Source organism: Silene latifolia, chromosome X, assembly GCF_048544455.1.
Source record: "Silene latifolia isolate original U9 population chromosome X, ASM4854445v1, whole genome shotgun sequence".
In the NCBI taxonomy this organism is placed as follows: domain Eukaryota; kingdom Viridiplantae; phylum Streptophyta; class Magnoliopsida; order Caryophyllales; family Caryophyllaceae; genus Silene; species Silene latifolia.
This window is the reverse complement of record NC_133537.1, coordinates 33,185,261-33,211,828: the sequence shown is the minus strand read 5'-3', so window position 1 is coordinate 33,211,828 and position 26,568 is coordinate 33,185,261. Positions and strand designations below refer to the sequence as shown.

Here is a 26,568-nt window from a genome sequence, read left to right as displayed (position 1 = left end):
TCAATGGTGCCGCATTAATTGAATCCATATATCCACTACTCGCCCATACACTCATCGCTCCTCCGTACTAATTTATACATTGGGGCTTGGGCGCAACATAAATAATGAACATAACGGAATAAAATACTATAAAAATCACAAACAAAATTAATAGGGGGTATATTGGTAGAAAATTAAAAAATTGGAGGGTATATCGCATAGGAAAACCCTAGAAATTTTCAAAGTATGAAAAAGCTTAACATTGACTGCAAATTTGAAGAGACAAAAGACAGTAGCATTTGTCTGACGCAAATATCATTCCTAAATAAAAACTATGTATGAGCACAAGTCAATGCCTAAACTCAATAAGGACATAGACTATAAAGAAAATATTAATCCATAAATTTTCCACTTCGATCTTCAACTTTGTCGCCGCATACGTGAGTATCGTCTTCAAACTCCTATTTGAATACAAACACCCATATTACCATCAGTAGTTATTAGATTGTAATAAAAGCGGCAATCGTAGTCTAAATTGTTATGCACGGGGACGGAAAACTACCACCATATTCTTTTGGTTAAATTAAAATTAATAATTAAAATAACATATCCTTTAAAATTAATAATTAAAATAACATATATAAGGATGAAAAAATAAATCAGTTTCTTACCTTTAATTGTTATGCTCTCAATGAAGCCTTGCGTCCTACATATTCTACCTGACTACCTAAAAACAAAATATGGAGTAATTAGAAAAGATGAACAATAAATATGATAACGGGGTAGAGGTCGTCGTACCCGATCAAACAATTTAACTCAACTAGTAAGGGTAGTCGAGGTCGAACCACAGGGAGATCAAGTTTGAGTATTAGTTTTGTCTTAGATTATAAGTTAGCTACGTGAATCATGAAATTGATTAATATTAAACTAAATAACTAAACTAAATTAACTAAGACTACTAAATTAAATTAAGAAAGCAAGTAATATGAATAATAAAGGTCTAACAATAAAGGAAAGCCTAGGGTCCAATCTCACCTCCGACATGTTCATTTACTACCATAATCCCATTAATTGGTCATTGGGGTGATGTGTAAAGTGGAAAACGCCTCTAATTCGCCTACTAACTCCCTCTCGGGCTCATAAAAGGACACTAGCTATCCCAACTAACCCCCCTCTCGGGTTCGAAAGTCGGTATCCCAAGTTTAATACCCAATTACCCGAAAACACATGTAATTCTCAAGGTAGCCTAGTATTGACTAAGGTCATTAAGCTCACGTCGGTTCCCGGGTCATCCCTCCCCTTCTCTCGAAGGTTGATTTCAAACACAAGATTAAGGGTGCCCTCCCTTGGTTCTCCCTCTCGGTCTCAACCTAGGTCGGCAATTAAACTTAAATATGGTAACCCGATTCCCAACCTAATCGGCTCTTGCCAATGGACAAGGGTCAAGAGTCAATACTTACCACAAATAAGCCCATAAGACAAATCAAGTCCCCTAGTCAACCTTTACTACACCCAACAACTAATTAAAATGAAATTAATCAAGTAACTTACACATGTCGGGGTTAAATCGAATCCTAGTGAAAATACTATTCACTACTCATTACTAATCTAACATTAATTACATTTTTAACTATAATAAACATGGTGCTAAGAACAATAGAACAATAAAGATTGAGACTTTAAACTAATTTAATGACTAATAAACATGAGTAAATTAACATTAAACAAGGTAAGACTAAGAGTAAGTCCAATGGTGTAGCTTAGGGACTTGCTTGCAATTTCTTAAAATTGCAAGCTAGTTGCTACACCATTGGAGATGGCCATGTAGAATGGCTTGCCTTAAGCAACTAGCTTAATGAAGCTAGTAGCTTGAATGAGCCCACTATCACAAATCAACCAATAGAAATTTAGCTAAATAAATTTAGGTTTGATTTATTTTTAATTTTTTATTTATTAAACAAAAACAAAGCTAGAAACTCATAGCTTACCATTGGAATGGTTTAAGGGTTATAGCTTGAAATATGATATGGAATTACCAAGCTAGAAAGTTATAGCTCACCATTGGACTTGCTCTAATAAAGACTAAATCTTGGACTAATTAAAGTAATTAAACTAATTAAATACATAACAATAATTAAATAACAATAAGAAAAAGAGAGAGAAGAAATGATACCAAGTATTAAAAGAGATTAAGATTGTAGATCTTCATACAATTTGTAAACTTGAATAGATAAAACTAATCTAAGCTAAGAATAATAAAGGTAAGACTGGAATTTTATTGGAATTTTTGGAATAACGAACTAAATTACCCTAGTCTACTCTCCACTCTCGTCTCTCTGTTCTCTGCCCAGCTAACTCACACCCAAAAGACGGGGTTCCTCCTTTTTGTTTCCACTGCCTTCCGTCTTTTGTTCAATGACCAAAGGGATCAAAAATTGGGATTATGGGCTTCTTTCATTACATGCCCATGTGAAAACTTATGGCATCATCAATAAACCAAGAGGCCCACATTTAAAGAAAGTTGGCTGCCAAATATACACAATCCGGCACATGACTGACGAGTGACGAGAAAGTTATTCGTGACCCGTCTTGATTCGCTATTGATCCGTCTTGTCTCGTTTTATTCAATCCAATTCCTTTTTTCTTGGTACCTACAAAATAAAATATCGAATCACAGTACCAATATTCCAAAAAGTAGCATGAAATAACTTTATTCAAAACTATTCGGTTAATGTATAATTTAACACGAAAATGGGTCGATAAAGCTAACTCGAGTTATTTAGTTGATCAAATAAGATATAAAATGTGGGTCAATAATACGTAAAATAAAGCGTTATCAAAATACTAAGCAAAAATTAGGTATACATACAATGACATTTAAATATTACATCAAATCTTGCGGTGAATGGAAATTATTTAAAATATATAGAGGAATTTTTCTAGACTAAATAGATGACAACATTAGCCGAAACTTTGAAAGTATATATACACACAAGTAATAATAAATATGTTCATTATAGGATTGTAGTAGTACTCAATTGCTTATAGGTCAAACTCTATCTAACTTTCGAATTGAATTTTCTATATCTATATATAATAACATATTTTAATGCATCTTAGATTCTTATGTATTTTGTAAAGGTTGGACTCTCTGTAATCGCTCGAAAAAACTTCCTTTAATAATATAGATAAATAGATAGATATAGATTAGTTAGCTTAGGGGGCTATAAAACGTCGTCGACGTTTTATAACAAATCGTCGACGCTTTTCATAAAAAAGACGCCTCCTACCCTTCCTCTTCCTCTCTCTACCCAATTCTCTCCCAAACAAAAAACACTAAAAAAAAAAAAAAGATGTTCTAACTCGACATCAACAAAACAACTACACGAGAAATCGACATCAACAAAACAACGATTCAATGTCAAACAACGAGCAATCCACATCAAATGCTAACAACGAATCTGAGGAACGTAATTACACAATCTATTTTCATTTCAATCGATTTAGTATGATAATTGAATTAGATGTTAAGTTGATATATTGAATTACATGTTAAATCTTCATAGAATTAGGATGAATGTAACAAACACGCCCAAACCCGTCGAAAATAGTTGTAGTCGTGTATATGGACGTGCAAACTCAAAGTCCCCCATGGTGATGGACGTGCAAACTCAAAGTCCCTCATGGACTAGGACGTGTACATTCAAAGTCCTTCATGGACAGGGACTTTGAATTTCAATGTCCACCATGGACAGACTTTGAAACTCAAAGTCCATCATGGTGATGGACGTGTACTATTCACGTCCATGCATGGTTTGGACGTTGATTCTTCACGTCTGTCATGGTGACGGACTTTGAGTTTCAAAGTCCGCTCCTGGTTCAGACTATGAACTTGTTTTTTCTTCATTTTATTTACTTTTTTTCGTAAGTTTTAGAAATTTTAACATATTTTAGCATGTAATCGTTATTAATTTTGTGTTATAACATGATTCATTTGAGGAATTTGGTGGAAACGATGTTAATTACAATGCATAACATTAAAAACACTTAATTAAAACACGATACAATTTAACAGACATGATACAGACACAACACTTAATAAGATAAAACATAATCAAAACATAAACCACTTAAAACATAATTAAAACATATCATACCCTAAACCCCAAACCCCAAACCCTAAACCCTAAACCCTAAACCCCAAACCCCAAACCCCAAACCCCAAACCCCAAACCCCAAACCCTAAACCCCAAACCCCAAACCCCAAACCCTAAACCCCAAACCCCAAACCCTAAACCCCAAACCTCAAACCCATGCCATAAACGATTATTATTTAAAACATAACATAATTAAATAACTATCGAACTTAATTATCTTCCGATGATGAAGATGACGATTCCTTATCTTCTTCATGATCTTGAACCTCAATTTCTTCAGGTTGGGTAGAGATAAAGAATTCCTTGCCCCGGCACTCTACCAGCACATAAGTCTGATAGTCTTGGGTAATCGATCACGGTGAGGATACGCTCAAAATATGTAAAAACATCACTTCTTAACCTGCGAAACTCCCACATCTTCTCGGTTAATGCTTCATCAGAGACAACCTCATCTCTAACTGCTGGAGTTAGCACATCTTCTCGGTTTCCGGCTAAAATTATACAAAGGCTACCAATTGGAGGCTCTTCAAGCATGTGCCATACAGTGGCACTGGGAACCACTGATTCAAGACGCTCAATTAGAATTGGTAAATTTTGAACAATTAGATCGATTCTTATTTGATAAACTCTGGTTTTTTGAGCATTTGTGAGAACCATTTTATTATTGTAGTGAGTGAATAGGATTGGATGTTGTGATTGAGGATGTTGTGATTGTAGTGGCACATAGAATGGCCTATTTATAAGCTATTAATTGTAACGGCTATTTTTTAATTGTAACGGTAACATTTGAATTATAACGGTAATTTTGAATTATAACGGTTATTTTGAATTATAACGGTAACATTTGAATTATAACGGTTATTTTGAATTATAACGGTAACATTTGAATTATAACGGTAATTTTGAATTATAACGGTTATTTTGAATTATAACGGTTATTTTGAATTATAACGGACATTTTTGAATTGTAACGGTTATTTTGAATTGTAACTGACATTTTTGAATTATAACGGTTATTTTGAATTGTAACGGACATTTTTGAATTATAACGGTTATAGGCTCTTCTAACGGTTATTTTGAATTCCGAAATTTCATAATTAGTAATATGATTGTTATAACAAAGAGAGCATATTTTAAATTATTACATAATCAAACTTTAAATGCATTATCAAAGTTTAATTTCCTTGCAGTTTCTTCGTTAGTTGGTGTGGAACGCCGTCTTCTGCCCACTCAAACGCTTCATCCCGACTCGCAAAACATGTAACCGTCTCAAATAGGTGGTTGTAATTAACATCGTTTCCACCAAATTCCTCAAATGAATCCTGTTATAACACAAAATTAATAATGATTACATGCTAAAATATGTTAAAATTTCTAAAACTTACGAAAAAAAGTAAATAAAATGAAGAAAAAACAAGTTCATAGTCTGAACCAGGAGCGGACTTTGAAACTCAAAGTCCGTCACCATGACAGACGTGAAGAATCAACGTCCAAACCATGCATGGACGTGAATAGTACACGTCCATCACCATGATGGACTTTGAGTTTCAAAAATCATCCATGGTGGACATTGAAATTCAAAGTCTCTGTCCATGAAGGACTTTGAATGTACACGTCCTAGTCCATGAGGGACTTTGAGTTTGCACGTCCATCACCATGGGGGACTTTGAGTTTGCACGTCCGTCACCATGGGGGACTTTGAGTTTGCACGTCCATATACACGACTACAACTATTTTCGACGGGTTTGGGCGTGTTTGTTACATTCATCCTAATTCTATGAAGATTTAACATGTAATTCAATATATCAACTTAACATCTAATTCAATTATCATACTAAATCGATTGAAATGAAAATAGATTGTGTAATTACGTTCCTCAGATTCGTTGTTAGCATTTGATGTGGATTGCTCGTTGTTTGACATTGAATCGTTGTTTTGTTGATGTCGATTTCTCGTGTAGTTGTTTTGTTGATGTCGAGTTAGAACATCTTTTTTTTTTTTTTAGTGTTTTTTGCTTGGGAGAGAATTGGGTAGAGAGAGGAAGAGGAAGGGTAGGAGGCGTCTTTTTTATGAAAACCGTCGACGATTCGTTATAAAACGTCGACGACGTTTCGCAATCGGGTTAGCTTAAATGGTAAGTCTAGAACCCTCTTACCCAACCATAAAGTTGGAGATTCAATTCTCACCTGCTACAAAGTGCGCTCATTTGAACCCCCCAAAAAAACTATTTTTTCCTTAGATTTCCTCTTTCCTTCCATGTCATTAATTTACCTCATGTTAATTTACAGAATCCAAATTTCCTGAGCTACAACTCTGAACTATTATTGTCATGTTAGAAAATTGTTATTTCTTACTTCTTAGGTCACTTCACTTCCATTCACAAAATTTAAATTCATTCCACTTTAGATCAGGACTCACGACAGTCATATAATTTGAATTATGTTTAAATAGTTTGAATTTAAAAGAACATGGTCTAAGAATCGTATTTTTGGCTCTAAGTTGATAAAAATTGCACGACTTTAATTTGGTCTCTTAAACCTACCTCGGGGGTGTATTAATGGGCTTATATGAGTATATGCCCCATGAAATTGGGACAGGGTGCTGGTACTACCTTTGAAGTCAATTGTCATGTGATCCACATTGTATAGGTGGTCTTAACTCTTATGTACAAGATCATCCCATTGACGACTATCCTAAATTCCTAACAAAAAATTTAACTTTTTGGATGAGATGCCTTACCTACATACATCAAGCAAGGTTAATTGGTAGGTCATGATCTTGTTTGGTCACACTAATCACCAATTAACAAAAAAATTATGGTGGCCTGTGGAGAGGGGAGGTCAATTTGTGACCTTTGGTGGAGCAAATTGACCCAACTCATGACCTATAAGTGGCGATATGTGATTGGTTGACAATATTAATAATTAATAAAAAAATATATATATATATATGAAAAGGTGATATAATGTGGAGAGATGTAATTGGTTGGAAAGTAAAAAATGATTGGGTTAATGACCTAGGTCGTGACCTTTTGCTTGGGAGGGTGAAAGTAGGTCCAGATAAATAAAGTGGGATTAAGAGTAAAACCGGGTCGCGACCTAATTAGCGCGACTTCGGCTTGGGGATGGTCAGATGTGATACAGTTTATCTATGGTTATTTTATTTTTGTCTTTTGGTTTTAATTTTATTATTTTTGATATGTTTTACAGTAGTTTAGTGTGAGATCATTTCTTGCGATCAACTTTCGTTAAAATAAAAGTGCACGTTACCTAAATACTAGTATCGTACTATCGTGATTCATGCACTGTTTATTCTGGCTGTAACTTGGAAATTTCTTTCAAGAGTAATGAATAAATAAATTGTAAAATGCTTGCAAGTTTTCTTATAAAGAAAATGAAACCTAACTTTATAAGCTTTGCTCATTTTTCCAAACCACTCATAGAAGTTTTCTTGCCTCTTTGATTCACATGCTCTTAGCTTATAATTATTGCATAGTAGCTCCTATTAATTGCTTGTTCCTTGTTACAATACGCTATGGATATTACAGTATGAAAATCCTGTGTATATCATGTATTGTTTTTTTCTTTCTTAAATACTAGTATTGGTGCCCGGCTTCGCCCGGGCTACCTCTACTTCCATTAAAAAAATTTTCTCATTAAATAAAATTACTTAAAGTTGCATAACTCATAAATTTATCATTAATATATTTTTTATAACATATCCTAAAATTACGACGAAATAAATTTTGAGACAAATTCATTATTCCCGCTATTAATATTTTACTCTTATTAATGAAAAAATATCAATAACATTTCACTACTTACCCGTAATCATTGTTACTTTCACTACTCCCGCCGTAATTATTGTTACTGTCACTAATCCCGCATTAATATTTATAATTTCACTACTCCCGCCGTAATTATTGTTACTTTCATTATTGCCACATTAATATTGATTATTTCACTACTCCCGTTGTTGTTTCTACCACTCTCACTAATCTCGTTGATAATATTGTTACTTTTACTATTTAAATGAGTGATTACTATCGCAAAAATTCTACCGTCCTTCCGGAGGACGGTACTCCTCACACACAAACACATTCCACCCAAGTGAAATATTATAATGACTTGTGTGTGAGGAGTACCGACCTCCGGGAGGACGGTAGAATTACTCATACTATCATATAACTTTATTCAATGTTACTACAATTCTTTTTTTTTAGTGATGACATTACTTTTACTACTTAAACATGCAATTTTAAGAGGATTATATATTTACATAAATATATTACATATATGCATTAAATCATATCGAAAGAAGTATGCAATATTATATATTATGGAATCTAACTTGAATTATTTATAACCTACTTATTATATTTTTGTATGTTAAATAATTAACATCTCTATACATCTAATAAATTATAAAGTTGATTTTAAATTTAATATATAATTTTAGATGATAATAATTAGTATCATAGGTGTGCATGTTTATACTAATTAATTATTTTATTTTAAGGAAATTGACCATCTCCTAGTCTTCTATAAATATTTAGGAAAATTACCAAACATCTTCTTTCTTTTACTCTCCTTGAAATTGACTATCTTAATTAATTATTTTATTTTAAGGAAATTGACCATCTTAATTAATTATTTTATTTTAAGGAAATTGACCATGTTTAGGAAAATTACCAAGCTTCTATATAATTTAGTTTTAACCCAAACTATATAATATTTGCATTGAGATCCCTTAATCGGGTCCATCACACGGTGCTAGTAATTTAAAACTATATACTATAATTAATTTGTATAAGTTTCTTTAATTACATTGAAGTCCCTTGGTTTCTGGAATTAATATATAGTATTGATGTCCAGGAATGTATGTATGTCCATGTCAATGTCAATGCGGGAATGCTCGATGATATCCCCATTCTTAAATATTATTAAAATCCTGTGTTGATTGTGTGTGAGCTTAAATAACTATTTATGAAGTCATGCAGAAAATAAACACAACCAGCTTAATTAATTTATGTTTTCAACCCCTCTCATCACAATCACACACAACAAGTCTTGCTTGTGACGGTCACAAGCTTGTGACCTCTCACAACCCTCTTTCCCTTTTAACACTATTTAAATCGGGTGTGAGACGTCACACGCTTGTGACCGTCACAAATGAGAATCTGTGCATAACATATTGGCCAGCTAATGCAGCTCATAAGTTGTCATATTCGTGCATTGTATAGTTTACTTTTATAATGATGGGTGCAGACTGCAGCGTATAATGTTCAATTAGCTTCAAAATCCTTACTTGATATCAAAATCTGGTGAAAGCAATAAAGTAGTTCTCCGATAATAATGTGATCTTATAATAATGTACTTTTGTAACCGGGCAAATTCTTGTTTCAGACGGATTATTTTCGTCTAAATTAAGACGGATTAAATGTCAGCATTTTACGATAAAAGCTAAATATTTCTTGATAAAATGTTACCATCAGTTTTTTTTTTTTTTTTTTTTTTTTTTTTTTCAAAAAACTAACAATATTGGTTATAACATTTTATCAGTTACTTTCTATTAAAAAAATGACATTTTGTGGTCTTACCATAAGACCGTCTTACCGTCTTAAGGATGACCTACTCTTGTAATAGTCAATAGTGTACTCAAAAATTTAGTGTATATATATGAACATATACATGTATTAATCCAAGAGCAACAATCAACACCCCTCTACCAATTGCCAACACTGCACACCTCATTAGAATTATTTTGAGAAACCATTTGACCATAGAAATGGACGTAGATGCAGTTCCATCCTTGAGTAACGGCCAGAGGAGGAAGCTTACTACTATTCTTAGTATCGATGGTGGCGGCGTCCAGGGCATCATACCTACTATTGTTCTTGCTTTTCTTGAGGAACAACTTCAGGTACTTCACCGTTTCTCCCCTCCAAAAAACAAAAACTTCACGTACTTGTGCGCTCTTGGTTCATAATGGGACGTATATATCAGCGTACAAAGCTTTTTGGTACGTACATTACATGTACAGAAGTGTATGTACAAAATTTAATGTGAACGATGGAGTATTTTTGTCGTTTTTTATCATTTAAGCTTTTCAACATGATGATTTATGTTAGCAGACCATAATGCGTCTACGACTTTGTTGTTGGTGTGATGTCTATAAATGTAGGAATTGGATGGTGAAGAAGCACGATTGGCAGATTATTTTGATGTGATAGCAGGAACGAGCACCGGAGGCTTGATTACTTTAATGTTGACGGCACCGAATCAGAATAATCGTCCTCTGTATGATGCCAAAGATCTTCTTCCTTTCTACTTGGAGAATTGTCCTAAGAGTACGTTTCCGCAGGACAGGTATGAACTATGACTAACATTAATTTTAACATGAAACTGTCATATTGGACTTCGGCTTTCATTGGAAGATAAGTATAATTTGCTATAGAAGTCATATATGACCATATTAATAAACCACAAATTCTCAATTGGGCAGTGCTCTTAGATTTTATGAAGTTCAATTTGATGTGTCGCGGTTCATCCAAGAAAATATGAAGTTGTTGGGTTCCTTATGTTGATGATAACATGCCCATTTGATTTGTGTCATCTTAGTTTACCTTTTCAGGATATATGATCATATCAAGCATGGATTAAGAAGTGTTGAAGTTGTTATTAATCCCTTTGTAATTAGTCGTGTGTCATCCAATGTACAAGTGAGAAAGTTAAGTATATTAGAGTAATAGAAACAGTCCAGACGACTGTTGCTTTTTACACGCAAAACAAATTTGGATTATGCCACAACTCGAGAAACTTGAAGTCCCTTTTATCTTTCAAAAGCTTTCACGTGATTATCATTTTACAAAGATAAAAATCAGATTTTTATTAAGGAGGTAGTATCCAATAAAGAGTGGTTTGAATTATTCAAAATGTTTCCTCTTTATGCAAATTCAATCCTTTGGTTTTTAAGAAAACAAAAGTTGCTTTTTGCCATATTTGTGTTAACTTGTCATCATGTGACTTGTCTCACATCCTTTGTTTTCTGAAATTGCATGAGCATTTAAGGTTGTCTTTCAAACCTTCTTTCTCTATTCCTTCCTTTGCAAAAGACTCCTTTTTGGTGCAAGTTATTAGGTGGTTGCAAATGGTCTTCACATGTGAGGTCTTTGACCCTTCAAAACCCTAGCAACCCCTTCACTCACCTCCTCTATATAAACCGTGCATCCTCCTCATTAAATCCCCAAGACTTTTCCTCAAATAATTCTTTCATCTTTGCAAATTGTTTTTAAAGCTTAAAAGTTGTGTTTATTTGCAAAAACCTTTAAAAGTCTTCAAGTGTCTTCGATTTCTACGATCGTAGCTATCACAGTTGCTTTATAATACTAAACTCTCTTGCTTAAAAGTGTTGATCTTGTAAAAGTTGTCCACCTCTATTCTTTGTTAAGAATGTGTTAGTGGAAACTTGATCCTTTACATTTTAAGTGTGTTAGAAGAGTTTAGGACGGAGTAATCTTTTACTCTTGACAACCGGAGTAGGTTGTGAGTTGGCAACCGGAGTAGGTTGTGAGTATTGAGTTCTAGGACGGAGTAGTCCTTTAACTCTTGGCAATCGGAGTAGATTGCGAGTTAGCTTGTCATAGAACGGAGTAGTTCTTGTACTAGCTTTGCAACCGGAGTAGGTTGGCGTCTTTTATTACAAGGGTCTTTTAGTTTTCGGAGTAGATCACTAAAGGAAAGTAATAAAAAGTAGATTGGACGTAGGCACTTGAGTTTCTTGCCGAACCAATTCAAAAATCTCGTGTTCAAGTGCTTATTTTATTTCCTGCCTTTTTTACTTTGTTTGTTTGTATTGTTTCGCTTAAACCTTAGAAGTAATGATTCATCATCTTTCGCATTTGGTCTGCAAGTAATATTCCACAAACCGAGACAAATAGATACGGTCGAACGATTGTTGCTTTCATACTTCAAAGAACATTCATCGTGATACTTGTTCAATCTTTCAATATTATTCAAAGTATCCTTTAATCTCTTTTGTTCACTTAACTTACTTTAATCCAATAAAGTTGAAGTTAAATTTTAAAAGAGTACCTAATTCACCCCCCCTCTTAGGTACTTGAATCCATAAACTCAACAATTGGTATCAGAGCCTCGTGCTCTTGATCGAGGCTAACCGCCTTAGAGTTTGATTCGTGGGTAATGGATTCCGAGAAACACTCCAAGATCCCGGTCTTTACCGGTTCGAATTTTGGATGGTGGAAACTCAAAATGGAACATTACATCAAAAGTATCGATTATCAATGTTGGAACATCATCCAAAATGGACCTCTTGCCATTGAGGAAACCGATATTCTTAACGGTTTCACCAAGACAAAAGAGGAAAGAAATTACAATGAGAACGACTTCAAGCTTGCCGAAAAGAATTCCAAAGCAATGTCAATTCTTCAACGTTGTGTTGGTGAGGGGGAAGTTAGTCGAATCTCCGGGTGTCCTACTAAGAAAATCTATTTGGGATTCCCTTGTACTTGCTTATGAAGGGACGTCCCAAGTAAGAAAACACCGTATTGATCTTCTCATGCAACAATATGAAATGTTTAGAATGTCAAAGGACGAGTCTTTAAATAATTTTTCTTCTCGTTTTTCTTGTATTATTAATGAGCTTCAAAGTCTAGGAAGGAATTTCGAGTCCGAGGACATCATTCGAAAAATCCTTCGTAGTCTAACCCCTAAATGGCAACCTAAAGTCACCGCCATAGAGGAAGCTAAAGACTTGTCAACCCTATCTCTTCATGAACTAATGGGATCACTAATGGCTCACGAGTTTAATCTCGATAAGCATTCTAGTGAGTCATCAAAGGGAAAGAGTCTCGCCCTCACATCTTCTCCAAGTGATGAAGAAGATGAGGAGGAAGACGAGTTTGCTATGTTCACAAGGAACTTAGCCGGGTTGGTCAATGGACAAGGTAACAAAAAGTTCACTAATAACTACTCTAAAAAACGGTTTCCTAAGAGACGACCTACTTCCACCATGGGATGCTTTAAATGTGGTGATAAAACTCATCAAATTAAAGAATGTCCCAAGTGGGAAGAAATCAAATCTAAGGAAAGAAGAGAAAAGGTTAAAAAGGACTACAAACATAGAGTCATGAGTGCTATATGGGGAATGTCCGACTCCGAGGAAGATGAGGAACTCATCGAGGAGGAACTTGAGGCTAAAATGTGTCTTGCAAATCATGATAAAGAAAAGGTCTCAAAAAACCCAAAACTTGAACACTTAAGATGTCTCATGGCTAACCCCGACGATTCCGACTCCGATTCCGACAACGAGGTAAACAATCTAAAGGCCAAGGCTAGAACTTACTCCAAAGAGAAAGTATGTAAGCTTCTTGATCAACTTTTTGATAAGTGTCGGTCTCAAACCAATAAGCTTGATATTATGCAAAATGAGATTGAGGAAATTGCTCAAGAGAACTTTAATCTGAAAAATGAACTAAAAGCAACAGATCAATTCTTGTCACTTCGAGGCATATAATGAAGTCAAAAGAGTCAACAAGTTAAACAAGCATTTGACTAAAGAACTAGAGCGTCTTAGGTTGACCCCCACGGATGTCTCTGACCTTGAAAATGTCAACACAACTTTGGTGATGCAAGTTTCCCAACTAACCAAGGAACGTGATGACGTTTTGAAGGACAAAGATGGTCTTGAAAATGAGATCTATGACCTTGTAGTTGAAGTTGTTGACTTAAGAGAAACAGTCTCTAAGACTCATGTTTGACCACGAGTTAGACAAGTTTAAAAGAAAAAGTGAATGGTTGGAAAATGAAAATGAGTGTCTTAAAAGTGAGGTTGTTTGTCTCAAGAATGAAATAGAAGATCTCCATGATAGGCTTACTTTCTTTCAAAAAGGTATGCCCGAATGTAGCTCTTCTAGGTCTTCACCTCACCATAGATCCGATGAAGTCGTTGATCTAAACAAAAGACTTGACGAGATGACATCTAAATATGAAGAGTCCAAAGAAAGAATCATTTATCTCGTGTCTAAACTCAACAATCACACCCACGACTTCATTGTTGAGAAAAGATTGTCCATAGAAAGTGCTAACAATGATGAACTTAAAAGAGAAAAAGAAAAGAACTTGCATCTTCTCTCACGTGTCCATGACTTGACCAATGAACTTGTTAATGCTAAGAACATCATCAAAAAATGGGAAGGAAGTCAAACCGTGTTAAACTTCCTCACGAATCAATCCGAGAAATGTGAGAAATCCGCTGGTTTGGGGTTCAAATGGAACAGTCGACTGTTGTTGCATCCAGAAGCCTAAAAACGATTTTAGAGGAAGGAAGTATGTAGGTCTTCCCGAATACATCATTTGCAATTATTGTGGTGACAATGGTCATGTTTTTAATGGTTGTACAAAACGTTTTGATGACATTGATAAGAACACCAAAGCATTAAAAGAAATGGACATTAAGAAAGACACCACAAGTTATGTTGATCACAAAAAGGGACCCAAATTCATTTGGGTTCCTAAACTCAAAAACTAATCTTGTGTAGGGCTTGGTGAGAGGCGGTCGCAATTGGTACTTGGATAGTGGATGCTCTCGTCACATGACGGGTGATAGAAGCCAATTCCTCTCACTTAAAGCGTATGATGGTGGCACGGTAAGGTTTGGTGACAACAAGAAAGGTGAAGTAATTGGTATTGGAAAAGTTGGTAAGTCATCCTTACTTTGTGTCGACAATGTGCGGCTTGTCAAAGGTTTGAAACATAATCTCCCTAGTATTTCTCAACTTTGTGATAAGGGTAATGTTGTTGAATTTCATGCTAATATGTGTCGAATTTTTGATGCCACTACTAATGAACTAATACTCGAAGGAAGACGTGTCAAAGATGTTTACTTAACTAATTTGAACTCTCTATCCGGTCACACCATGTCTTGCATGAGTGTAATGAACAATGATCCTTGGTTATGGCATAAAAGGTTTGGTCATGTTAGTACAAAAACTCTTAATACCCTTAAAAGACTTGATTTGGTTGAAGGCATTCCTAATATAAGATTTGAAATTGATAAAGTATGTGATGAATGTGCTAGGGGTAAACATGTTAAAAGTTCCTTCAAATCCAAAAGAATTATGAGTACATCTCAACCTTTGCAACTTTTACATATCGACTTGTGTGGACCAATGAGAACTAGAAGTAGAGGTGGTAGTCGTTATGTGTGTGTCATTGTTGATGATTACTCTAGGTTTGTTTGGGCACTCTTCCTAAGCTCTAAGGATGAGACATTTGATGAGTTTCTAATTTGGTTAAAGAAGACTCAAAATAAACTTGGTTTAAAACTTGTTTCAATGAGAACCGATCATGGAACCGAATTCGAAAACTCATCATTTGGTGCTTATTGTGATGACAATGGTGTAGACCATAACTTCTCGGCTCCTAGAACCCCACAACAAAATGGTGTGGTTGAAAGGATGAATAGAACCCTTGAAGGAATGGCTAGAACAATGTTATTAACTAGTAAGTTGCCTAAGAACTTTTGGGCCGAAGCGGTAAATACCGCTTGCTACATTTATAATCGTGTCATGATAAGGAATATCTTAAATAAAACTCCCTATGAATCATTACGTGGAAGAAAACCCAACATTTCATATTTTAGATGTTTTGGAAGCAAATGTTTTGTTCACAACAATGGTAAAAACAATTTGGGTAAGTTCAATCCACGTAGTGATGAAGGAGTATTTATTGGGTACTCCGATCATAGCAAGGCCTATAAAGTTTACAATAAACGAACCTTGTTAATTGAAGAAAGCATCCATGTCATTTTTGATGAATCTAGTGTGCTTGGACAGGTACAAAACATGGATGATGATGATGAGGATGAGGATGATGAATTTGAGATTGGTCTTGTTCGAAAAGACTTCGTGTTCACGGATGAAGATGCTCCCAAAGACTGAATTGCAATGACACAGACTGTCGCCATCAAAGGAGAGCAAAGAACTCAGGGGAACTCGTAGTACTTCCGATTCCTCTCTGGAAGCAACAGACCCAACGACTGTTGCTTTCTACCTCCGTAATCAAGAAAACCAAAACAATGAGGATGAAGAACCTTCCAGGCCAATGGAAACAGTCATCGTGATGATGCGGTGAGGGGAACAAGAAACCTTTGTTCCAAAGAAGTGGAAACATCAAAGCTCTCATCCACTCACTAATCTCACAAGTGATCTCAACTCGGGAATTCGAACAAGATCATCCGTCAACAAACTCGCTCACCTCAATGAGTATTGTGCTCATAATGCCTTCCTATCTCAAATTGAGCCTTCAAATGTAACAGTCGCCTTGACTGATGCAGATTGGGTGCTTGCCATGCAAGATGAGCTCAATCAATTCAAAAGAAATGAGGTATGGCACTTAGTCCCTAGACCGCCTAATCGTACCGTCATTGGTACTAGGTGGGTCTTTCGCAACAAGCTTGATGACTCGGGAGAAATTGTAAGGAACAAGGCTAGACTAGTGGTGCAAGGTTATAACCAACAAGAGGGTATTGATTACGATGAAACCTATGCACCGGTAGCTAGACTTGAGGCCATACGATTGCTTATAGCTTTTGCGGCTCACAAAGGTATTAAACTCTTCCAAATGGATGTCAAAACCGCTTTCTTAAATGGCTATTTGGAAGAAGATGTCTTTGTAGAGCAACCACCGGGCTTTGAGAACAATGATTTGCCTAACCATGTTTTCAAATTAGACAAAGCTCTTTATGGTTTAAAACAAGCACCGAGATGTTGGTATGATAGATTGTCTAAATTTCTTATTGAAAATGGTTTTAAAAGAGGCTCCGTTGACAAAACATTGTTCTTGAAGCAACAGTCAGACGAACTGTTGGTTGTACAAGTATATGTTGATGACATTATATTTGGTGCAACAAATGAACTCCTTTACTTATATTTTTCGGAACTAATGAAATCGGAGTTTGAAATGAGCATGATGGGTGAGCTAGGATTCTTCCTTGGGCTCCAAATTAAGCAATCAAAGGATGAAATCATGATCCATCAACAAAAGTATATCAAAGAAATGCTTAAGAAATTTGGGATGACTAATGGTAAGCCTCATGATACACCCATGGTAGCCGGGTCCAAATTGGACAAAGATGAACTCGGTAAGAATGTTAGTGATAAGGTGTATAGAGGTATGATAGGCTCACTTCTCTACTTGACCGCAAGTCGTCCCGACATTCTCTTTAGTGTATGCTTATGTGCTAGGTTCCAAGCAAATCCGAAAGAATCACATTTCAAAGCCGTTAAACGAATTCTTCGGTATTTGATTGGAACACAAAATCTTTACCTATGGTACCCCTTATATTGTCCTTTTGATCTTATAGGCTTTTCGATGCGGACTATGCGGGGTGCACGGTGGATAGAAAGAGTACCTCCGGAATTGCAACGTTCTTGGGTCCTTGCTTGACTTCTTGGGCCTCAAAGAAACAAAACACGGTAGCTCTTTCTACGGCCGAAAGCGAGTACGTTAGTGCGGCACATTGTTGTTCTCAACTCCTTTGGGTAAAACAACAACTCTTGGATTTTGGTATTATTTTTGACTCCATTCCTTTAATGTGTGATAATACGAGTGCAATAAATATTTCCAAAAATCCTATTCAACACTCTAAAACCAAGCATATTGATATTCGTCACCATTTTATTCGTGATCATGTGGAAAAAGGACATATTAAACTTATCTTTTGCAAGACCGAAAATCAAATTGCCGATATTTTTACTAAACCACTTGCAAGAGAACATTTTGAGAAATTTAGACTAGAAATTGGGTTAATTAATAGTTTGTGATTTTTAGTATGAGTTTTACACAATCTCTTAATTGATTAAATTAAATTTGGATATATGTTATTAAGTGTTCTAAGTGCATTGACATCATGTTTGGACCAAAAATTGACACCGTATTTGTGAGTCGGTAATCACTCAACCTCATATCTAAATTTGCGTTTATTATATGCCACCTTGCGTTTTTATTTCGAGTAATTGAATTTGTTTAAGTCGGGCCAACCACCTCTCCTACATCATTTAATGGGCCATTAAACTCAACAACCCATCACCTACAACTACCCGTCCAAACCACCTAAACCCACTAACCCTTCATCTCCCAAATCCACAACTTCCTCATATCACCTACCCTAACCCACCATGGTAAAAACATCATTTAACACACCCATCAAACCCACAAAAATTACCTCCCTACCTGTCACATCCAACCCGCCTACATCACCAACTCCAACCATGCCACCAAATAAAAACATCTTACGCCTTTCCCCCACAAACCTCAAACACGACATCAACAAACCCAGATCCACCTAGCCCTCAACCATCACCAAAACCCACTGACCCTCCATCATCCGACGACATACCCATCTCCACAATGGTAGGACGACGCACTCGTGGTGGTCGGAAGAAAAGCTCCACTGTTCCGAGCTCCTCCTCTGAACCGGTTACTGTTTTGGTTGAAGATGTTGAAGATGAAACCGAATTTGATTTGAACAAAAATCCATCGAAGTCCCATGAGTCCGACCCGACTCCGTGAAAAAGAACAACAAAAGAAAAGAAAAAGCCTCCTCATCCCAATTACCCCCAATCTCCGAAAATGCTGAACAAAGTAACATTGATAATCCCATTGATGAAATCCCAATTGAAAATCCGAATGAACCTACCCAGAAAAAATCGAAACCTTCAAAGAAAAAGCTTGTTTACCTTGCTCCCTCTGATCCGGTCTCCCTAACCTCGAAGTGGGATCTAGCCATTGTTTGGGCTCACCTTGAGAGTCTCGACCTCCCTACTTCCATTTACAAAAATTGTGAAAGGTTGATGAACATTAAAGCCATTCACTCTCCTCGGGTGTATAATCAAAACTGGTTCGAGCCACCGGCTTTCCACTCTGTCCGTGACATGGTTTTAGCTCAAGGTTGGGAGAAGTTGTTGGAAATGCGTGAGCCGGTATTTGTGAGCGAAGTGATTCAATTCTTTGCAACGGTACGGGTTGATAAATCTGGTGAATTTGTTACAGCTAAGGTGAACGGTAAGCCTCTAAAACTGACTCAATCTGATTTCGCTACTGCTCTTAATATCACAGTTGGAGGCTATGACAAACTCCCCTCTGAAACTTGGGTAGCCTTACCATATGCCTCCCCTCTTAGCATTGCTCAAACCGTTTGTCCCAAAACTGTCTCCCCCGGACCCGTGAGCAACACCCAAATCCCACCTCCTCTTCGAATCATTTTTAACATGTTGTGTCGCTCAATTTATCCTTCGGGTGATAGAGGAAAACTCACCATTGCTTTACAATATTTAATCTATCACATTGCTACCCATAAGAAGGTGAACCTAGTTGGGCTAATGTTTAAACGTTTTAATCTTATCTCGACCAAGCTTCGTCGACCTTCTTCTAGCTTGATTCATTTACCCTATGGAATGTGGTTATCGGTTGTGCTCAAGGCACACGGGGTTTTAGTGAATACTAGCTTGGGTTCGTTGGATATGTGTGATACCATGAGTGATGGGCAAATGGGGAAGATGTTGATCAAAATTGAGAATGATGAGTTAATTTACTCGTGACAATTAAGAAGGACCCGGAAGTTGGGTCATCAAGTCAAGGTAACTCGGGTAATATGCGGGACGTGCTTAATGCCGTGGCTGAGTTAGGTGCGTGGATTAGGGAAGATGCTCGCCAAAAGGACTTGGCTATTTCAGCTCTTGCTTCTACTTTGGACCTCATCCGTGGAGAGGTGGATATTATTTCCACCCTTGTGTCAACAAAAGAGGTTGGTGAAGATGCTAATGTGGATGATGATCCGTTGGGTAGTGGCTCGGATGGTGAACAAGCCTCCTCTCCTTAGCCTTTCCATTTCCTCTCGGCCTATTAACCCTCACCCGTGCCCCTTTATTTTGCTTTACCTTGGTTGTGCCTTTCTAAGACTTATTTTCTTGCTTGTTATTTTGAACATTTGGTGGTGTACTTTAAACTTTGTTTAGCTATGTTGAACTTTGGTTAGCTTATGCTTAATCCTTGTTGATGTTGACCTTGTTACCTTGTCACACTTCCATGTGTCTTTTTGTGTTTTCTTATGAAATATCTGCACTCTAATGCTTGTGACATCCCTATCCTTTTGATGATGTCAAGAGGGAGAAAAGGTAAACTCATGCTTTGAATCTCTTTGCTTATTGATTAAACTAATGGCTTGTCTAACCTTCTTAGCTTGACTCTTGTTTTGGGGCAATGTAAAATTGTCATGATAGTTTGATTCTAGCTTTTGCCCTTGGTAAGGTAATATTGTCCCTTCTCTATCATTTGATCTTGCTTGCTTAAATCTTGAATTAAGGTGTTTACATTGCTTATACATTCGTTTGGGGCTTGTCATCATCAAAGGGGGAATTTGTTGGGTTCCTTATGTTGATGATAACATGCCCATTTGATTTGTGTCATCTTAGTTTACCTTTTCAGGATATATGATCATATCAAGCATGGATTAAGAAGTGTTGAAGTTGTTATTAATCCCTTTGTAATTAGTCGTGTGTCATCCAATGTACAAGTGAGAAAGTTAAGTATATTAGAGTAATAGAAACAATCCAGACGACTGTTGCTTTTACACGCAAACAGCTGTTTGGATTATGCCACAACTCGAGAAACTTGAAGTCCCTTTTATCTTTCAAAAGCTTTCACGTGATTATCATTTTACAAAGATAAAAATCAGATTTTTATTAAGGAGGTAGTATCCAATAAAGAGTGGTTTGAATTATTCAAAATGTTTCCTCTTTATGCAAATTCAATCCTTTGGTTTTTAAGAAAACAAAAGTTGCTTTTTGCCATATTTGTGTTAACTTGTCATCATGTGACTTGTCTCACATCCTTTGTTTTCTGAAATTGCATGAGCATTTAAGGTTGTCTTTCAAACCTTCTTTCTCTATTCCTTCCTTTGCAAAAGACTCCTTTTTGGTGCAAGTTATTAGGTGGTTGCAAATGGTCTTCACATGTGAGGTCTTTGACCCTTCAAAACCCTAGCAACCCCTTCACTCACCTCCTCTATATAAACCGTGCATCCTCCTCATTAAATCCCCAAGACTTTTCTGAAATAATTCTTTCATCTTTGCAAATTGTTTTTAAAGCTTAAAAGTTGTGTTTATTTGCAAAAACCTTTAAAAGTCTTCAAGTGTCTTCAGTTTCTACAGTCGTGGCTACTGTGGCTTTATAATACTAAACTCTCTTGCTTAAAAGTGTTGATCTTGTAAAAGTTGTCCACCTCTATTCTTTGTTAAGAATGTGTTAGTGGAAACTTGATCCTTTACATTTTAAGTGTGTTAGAAGAGTTTAGGACGGAGTAGTCTTTTACTCTTGACAACCGGAGTAGGTTGTGAGTTGGCAACCGGAGTAGGTTGTGAGTATTGAGTTCTAGGACGGAGTAGTCCTTTAACTCTTGGCAATCGGAGTAGATTGCGAGTTAGCTTGTCATAGAACGGAGTAGTTCTTGTACTAGCTTTGCAACCGGAGTAGGTTGGCGTCTTTTATTACAAGGGTCTTTTAGTTTTCGGAGTAGATCACTAAAGGAAAGTAATAAAAAGTAGATTGGACGTAGGCACTTGAGTTTCTTGCCGAACCAATTCAAAAATCTCGTGTTCAAGTGCTTATTTTATTTCCGCTGCCTTTTTACTTTGTTTGTTTGTATTGTTTCGCTTAAACCTTAGAAGTAACAGTTCATCATACTGTCGCATTTGGTCTGCAGTAATATTCCACAAACTGAGACAAATAGATACAGTCAGAACGATTGTTGCTTTCATACTTCAGCAAACATTCATCGTGATACTTGTTCAATCTTTCAATATTATTCAAAGTATCCTTTAATCTCTTTTGTTCACTTAACTTACTTTAATCCAATAAAGTTGAAGTTAAATTTTTAAAAGAGTACCTAATTCACCCCCTCCCCCTCTTAGGTACTTGAATCCATAAACTCAACAGAAGTTCTTAGATTGCTCATTATACTGGCAGTGTTTCTTTTCATCGTAAAATATATACTATTCATGCAATGAAGTCCTCAATTCAATTTTCATTACGAGTCGTCCAATCTCCTTAACCTGCTTATTGCTGGAGCCCTTGAGGTAATAGGGTAATGCTGCTATTGTTTGTCCATTTTCGTTCGCAATATTTATTATAATTTGTTGAATATGCAGGGGACGATTCGGTCAAATAGCAAGCTTTGTGAAATCTATGACAGGGGCAAAGTACAATGGAAGATATCACCATGAAACACATAAGCAAATGTATAAAGAGACAAGGCTAAATCAGACACTTACCAATGTCGTCATTCCAACTTTCGACATTAAGTTGCTTCAACCAGTCATATTTTCTTCTTACAGGGTTAGCATCTAATTTTTTAGCAACACTTTAGGGTTGAGTTTTTACGTGTATGTGATATATGCTGTATCTCACAGGGATTGACGAGCTTATTATCACATTTTATTTCCGTTGTGAGAAATGCATTGTATTGACTGCAAATTTCGGACTTGTGCAGATTGCAAGCAACCCCTCTCTGAATGCAAAACTATCTGATATATGTATAGGCACTTCAGCTGCACCAACTCTTCTTCCTTCCCATTACTTCGAAAACACATATGGAGATGGAAAGACTCGAGAATTCCACCTTATTGATGGCGCAGTTGTTGCTAGTAATCCGGTAATTCTGTTTTCTTACAACATAGGCAGTAGGCACAAAGGCAAATACTCCGTAATATAGTTAAGAAGGAAAAATTGATCATTGGAATATTACACCTAGGTTGTGTTCCCCGCCTTTCATGGGTTATGTCAAATGTTTATATACACCTAGGTTACAACCTATTATAACAATATTATGCTACAAGATAAGCTAATAATATCTAACAGGAATATTACATATTCTATGACACCCCCTAGTCAAAACAGTAGAAGAACGGACCTAGCGTTGAGACTAGAGCGGAAATCGTCAAAAAGAGCCTTCGGGAAAGCCTTTGGTAAAGATGCCGGAGATGGAACGTGGAGGACTTGTACCTGACCTATGGCTACCTTCTCGTCATATAAGGCTGGCTTTGGACAAGGGACAATGAAGTTCAAGAAGAAGATTACCTAACCAACACGCCTCGATAACATTGGCCACCCGAGAAAGAGAGAGAGTGGGAGTTGCCGCTTCGAAGACGAAGTGGAACGACGAGTGTGGGACATCCACCCCAGCATCAGAATAAACAATAAGGGAGCCCTGAGAGGAAGGCCGAAGAAGGAGGCCGTGGTCAATAGTACCCCGGACATAACGCAACACGCATTTGAGAGAGCGTAATTCAAGGTTCCTGAGGATCATGCATGTAGAAGCATACCTGTTGAACGCGATGAGTAAATGTGAAATATTGGAGAGCACCGACAAGGCTATGATACTTAGTCCAGGCTAGGCTACGATACTAGTATTGAGTTTTGAATGAGTGTCCACCGGAGTTTGAGACTCCTTACAATTAGACATATTAGCACGAGCAAGTATTTCCTATGCATACTTACTTTGAGATAAAAATAAGCCATCATTAGCGCGAGCCACACGGATGCCTAGAAAGTAGATAATTGAACATAAGTCAGTCATGGAGAATAGAATTTGGACTTGACTCGATGAATAAGAGACACACGCAAGACATCCGAAGAGGAGACCAATGTCGTCCACATAGCAAAATGAAAGCAGTATCACGACCCTAATAGAGGACGAATAACGAGTGATCCATGCTACTTGTGGACAAACCCAAGAGACGAAACATAGGTGGTGAAACGGTGATACCACGCCGGAGGAGCCTGCTTAAGCCCATATAATGATCTTTTCAGTAGACAGAAGTACAGAAGTACTAGTGAGGGATCACTAGTGCATTCGTAGTTGGTTTCGATTGGCATGTGTCGGGAATCCTAGTCACGATTATCAAAGTCCGACACACGGAAGCAATAAAAGTAAGCAATACGATTATTGAAAGCAAGAGACAAGCAATATCAAGCTAAAGGATGAGAAGTGGTTTTAAATTTTGATTGACTAGCACCTCTCATAGAGGCAAATTTGATAGTTTGAGACTTGTAGCATGATACATTAATTGTGTAGAATAGCGATACTTTTTTAAACACCTAAAAACGTATCTTAAACTAAAAACGAGACTCCAGGAAGTAGTCTTTGAGTACTAATTTTAACTAAAAACGGAAATGAAAATACATAAGTGCATAATCGAAATCTAAGGGTTCGAAATGAAGGGACCGCGCCCGCGTAATTTCAGGGACTATGCGGCTGAAATATGCGGCTCCTTACACTCTCCCCATCCTAATCCGTTGCCGTCATCGACAACGCTTGAAATTTGCATGGCTGGTTCTGGAAGTTGATTGGAACGGATGTTGGCACGCTTGCTCTTGTTGTGGGTGGGATCTTCAGGATCTTGATGGTAAGGCTTCAAACAGCTCACATGAAAGACAGGATCACACTTCATCCGGGCAGGCGGTCAAGCTTGTATGCTACTTCCCCAATCCGCTTGATCACTTGGATGGGGCTTTCGTACTTTCAAACCAGTCACTTGTCTTGTCCCTGGAGGAATCTCAGCTTTACCATGACCATATCGCCTACTTTGAACTCCCTTGGTCTCCGGTTATTATCTGCCCACTTCTTCATGTGGCGAGACACTCTCTCCATTTACGGTCACTGACTATACTTTGAGGCAATCCCAAATATTTCACCCTGTTTCTTCAGCGCTACACGCCTTAGGAAAGGGAATGAAAGTCGCATATTTCAAGAATCGATCCACTATGACAAGGATCAAACTTAACGCCACAACCTTCGGTAACTTATACTCCCCCATGGCCGTGTTGGCACTGGCAACAGATTTAGCAGCCTTCCCGGCTTCTGTTTCTCTCCCTTATCTTGCTGGAAAATGAGACAAGTCTTCGTAGACTCCATCACATCGTCCTTCATTTTTGGCCAATAGTAGCTCCTCTTCAATAGGCATAAAGTTCTCTGCCATCCCGGGTGACCCGCCCACAAGGTATCACGACACTCTTGTAGCAGAATCTTCCGCAATTTTGCCGCCTTTGGAACGAAAATCCGATGTCCCTTCGTGAATAGAAGTCCATCTTCTATCCAAAACTTACGAGTCTTCCCTTCTAAGGCCAACTATTTCAGAGTCCTCGCCATTGGGTCATGGTCGAGGTGTTCCTTCGTCGTAGCTCGAATATCTATGACCACTGTAATAGTGGACAAGTGAGCAATCATATCCAGTACAGACAGCTCGCACCTACGGCGTCGGGCATCATCGACCCTATTCGCCGCTCCCGGTCGATAAATGAACTCCACATCGAACTCCGCCCAACAACTCTTGCGATCTAGCTTGTCGGTTGTGCTTGGGTTGAGTCAGGAAGGAAGTGGGAAGTCAGGCAAGTCGGATGCACTGTTAGTGTTGTTAGTGTTATTAGTCTTGACAACGAACTTCGATCCCAAGAGATAGTGTCTGTGGGGAGGTAGTGTCTCCATCCGCGCAGGCAATGAACAATAGCGAGAAGTTCTTTCTCTTAGACAGCATACCGAGTCTCGGCCCCATTCAAATTTCTACTCTCAAACGCCACTGGGTGACACTCTTGGAGGAGTACTCCCCAAGGTCATAATCAGACGCATTCGTCTCTACTTCGAAGGGTTTTGTGATATCTGGCAGTGCGAGGATGCACTGCATCACCGCTTCCTTGAGCCTCTCAAAGGCATTCTCGTGTCGATAGCCCACTCCCTTTTGACGGCTATTTTTGAGTACTCTCGAATGAATCTGCCTGCCAGCCCTTTAATGGCTGTAATCTTCTTCTGATCCATTCTAAGTCTCCCTTTTACCACGATGTTGCAAACACATGCCAAGTGTTCTACGTGTTCAGACAAAGAGCAGCTATACACAAGGATATCATGCAGGTACACCACCACGAATTTGTCCAAGTACTCATGGAACACCTGATTCATCAACGTGCAAAACGTGGCAGGTGTGTTCGTCGACCCAAAAGGCATGACCACCCATTCGAAAGATCGATACCTCGTCAAAGCAAGTTGGCGTTGGCTCATTTCCTTCGGTAATTCGAACTTGATGATAACTATATTTGAAATCTAACTTGGTGAAGTACACACCAACTCATCGAACAAGTCCGCTACCAATCGAACAAGTCCGCTACGGGTAGCGGTTTCTCACTGTTAACTTGCTTAAAGCCCGATAGTCGATACACAATCTCAAACTATCGTCCTGTTTCTTTTGAAATAGCATGGGGGCTCCATAAGGAGCTTTAGAAGGTCGAATCGACCTCCAACGAATTAAATCATCTCATCTCATCTAGCTGCTTTCAAAGTTCAGCTAATTTCGGAGGCACCATGC

General features: G+C 37.4%; 1 protein-coding gene and 1 long non-coding RNA gene across 2 annotated transcripts in view; one reads left to right on the top strand and one right to left on the bottom strand.

Moving 5' to 3' along the window:
* Positions 1–253: 253 nt before the first annotated feature.
* Positions 254–2,597, bottom strand: LOC141621325 (uncharacterized). Its single transcript, XR_012532228.1, has 3 exons — positions 2,153–2,597; positions 651–706; positions 254–440 (listed from the first exon to the last, which is right to left on the bottom strand). It is a non-coding gene; the product is annotated as an uncharacterized LOC141621325 (long non-coding RNA).
* A 7,179-nt stretch (positions 2,598–9,776) lies between these two features.
* The window catches only part of LOC141623205 (patatin-like protein 1), a 41,161-nt gene continuing 24,369 nt past the window's right edge, over positions 9,777–26,568 (top strand). Inside the window, exons 1-4 of the mRNA XM_074439282.1 lie at positions 9,777–10,058; positions 10,320–10,504; positions 22,363–22,549; positions 22,704–22,865. Coding sequence (XP_074295383.1) covers positions 9,924–10,058; positions 10,320–10,504; positions 22,363–22,549; positions 22,704–22,865 — 669 coding nt within the window. The 5' untranslated portion in view covers positions 9,777–9,923. The remainder of the gene's footprint in view (positions 10,059–10,319; positions 10,505–22,362; positions 22,550–22,703; positions 22,866–26,568) is intronic.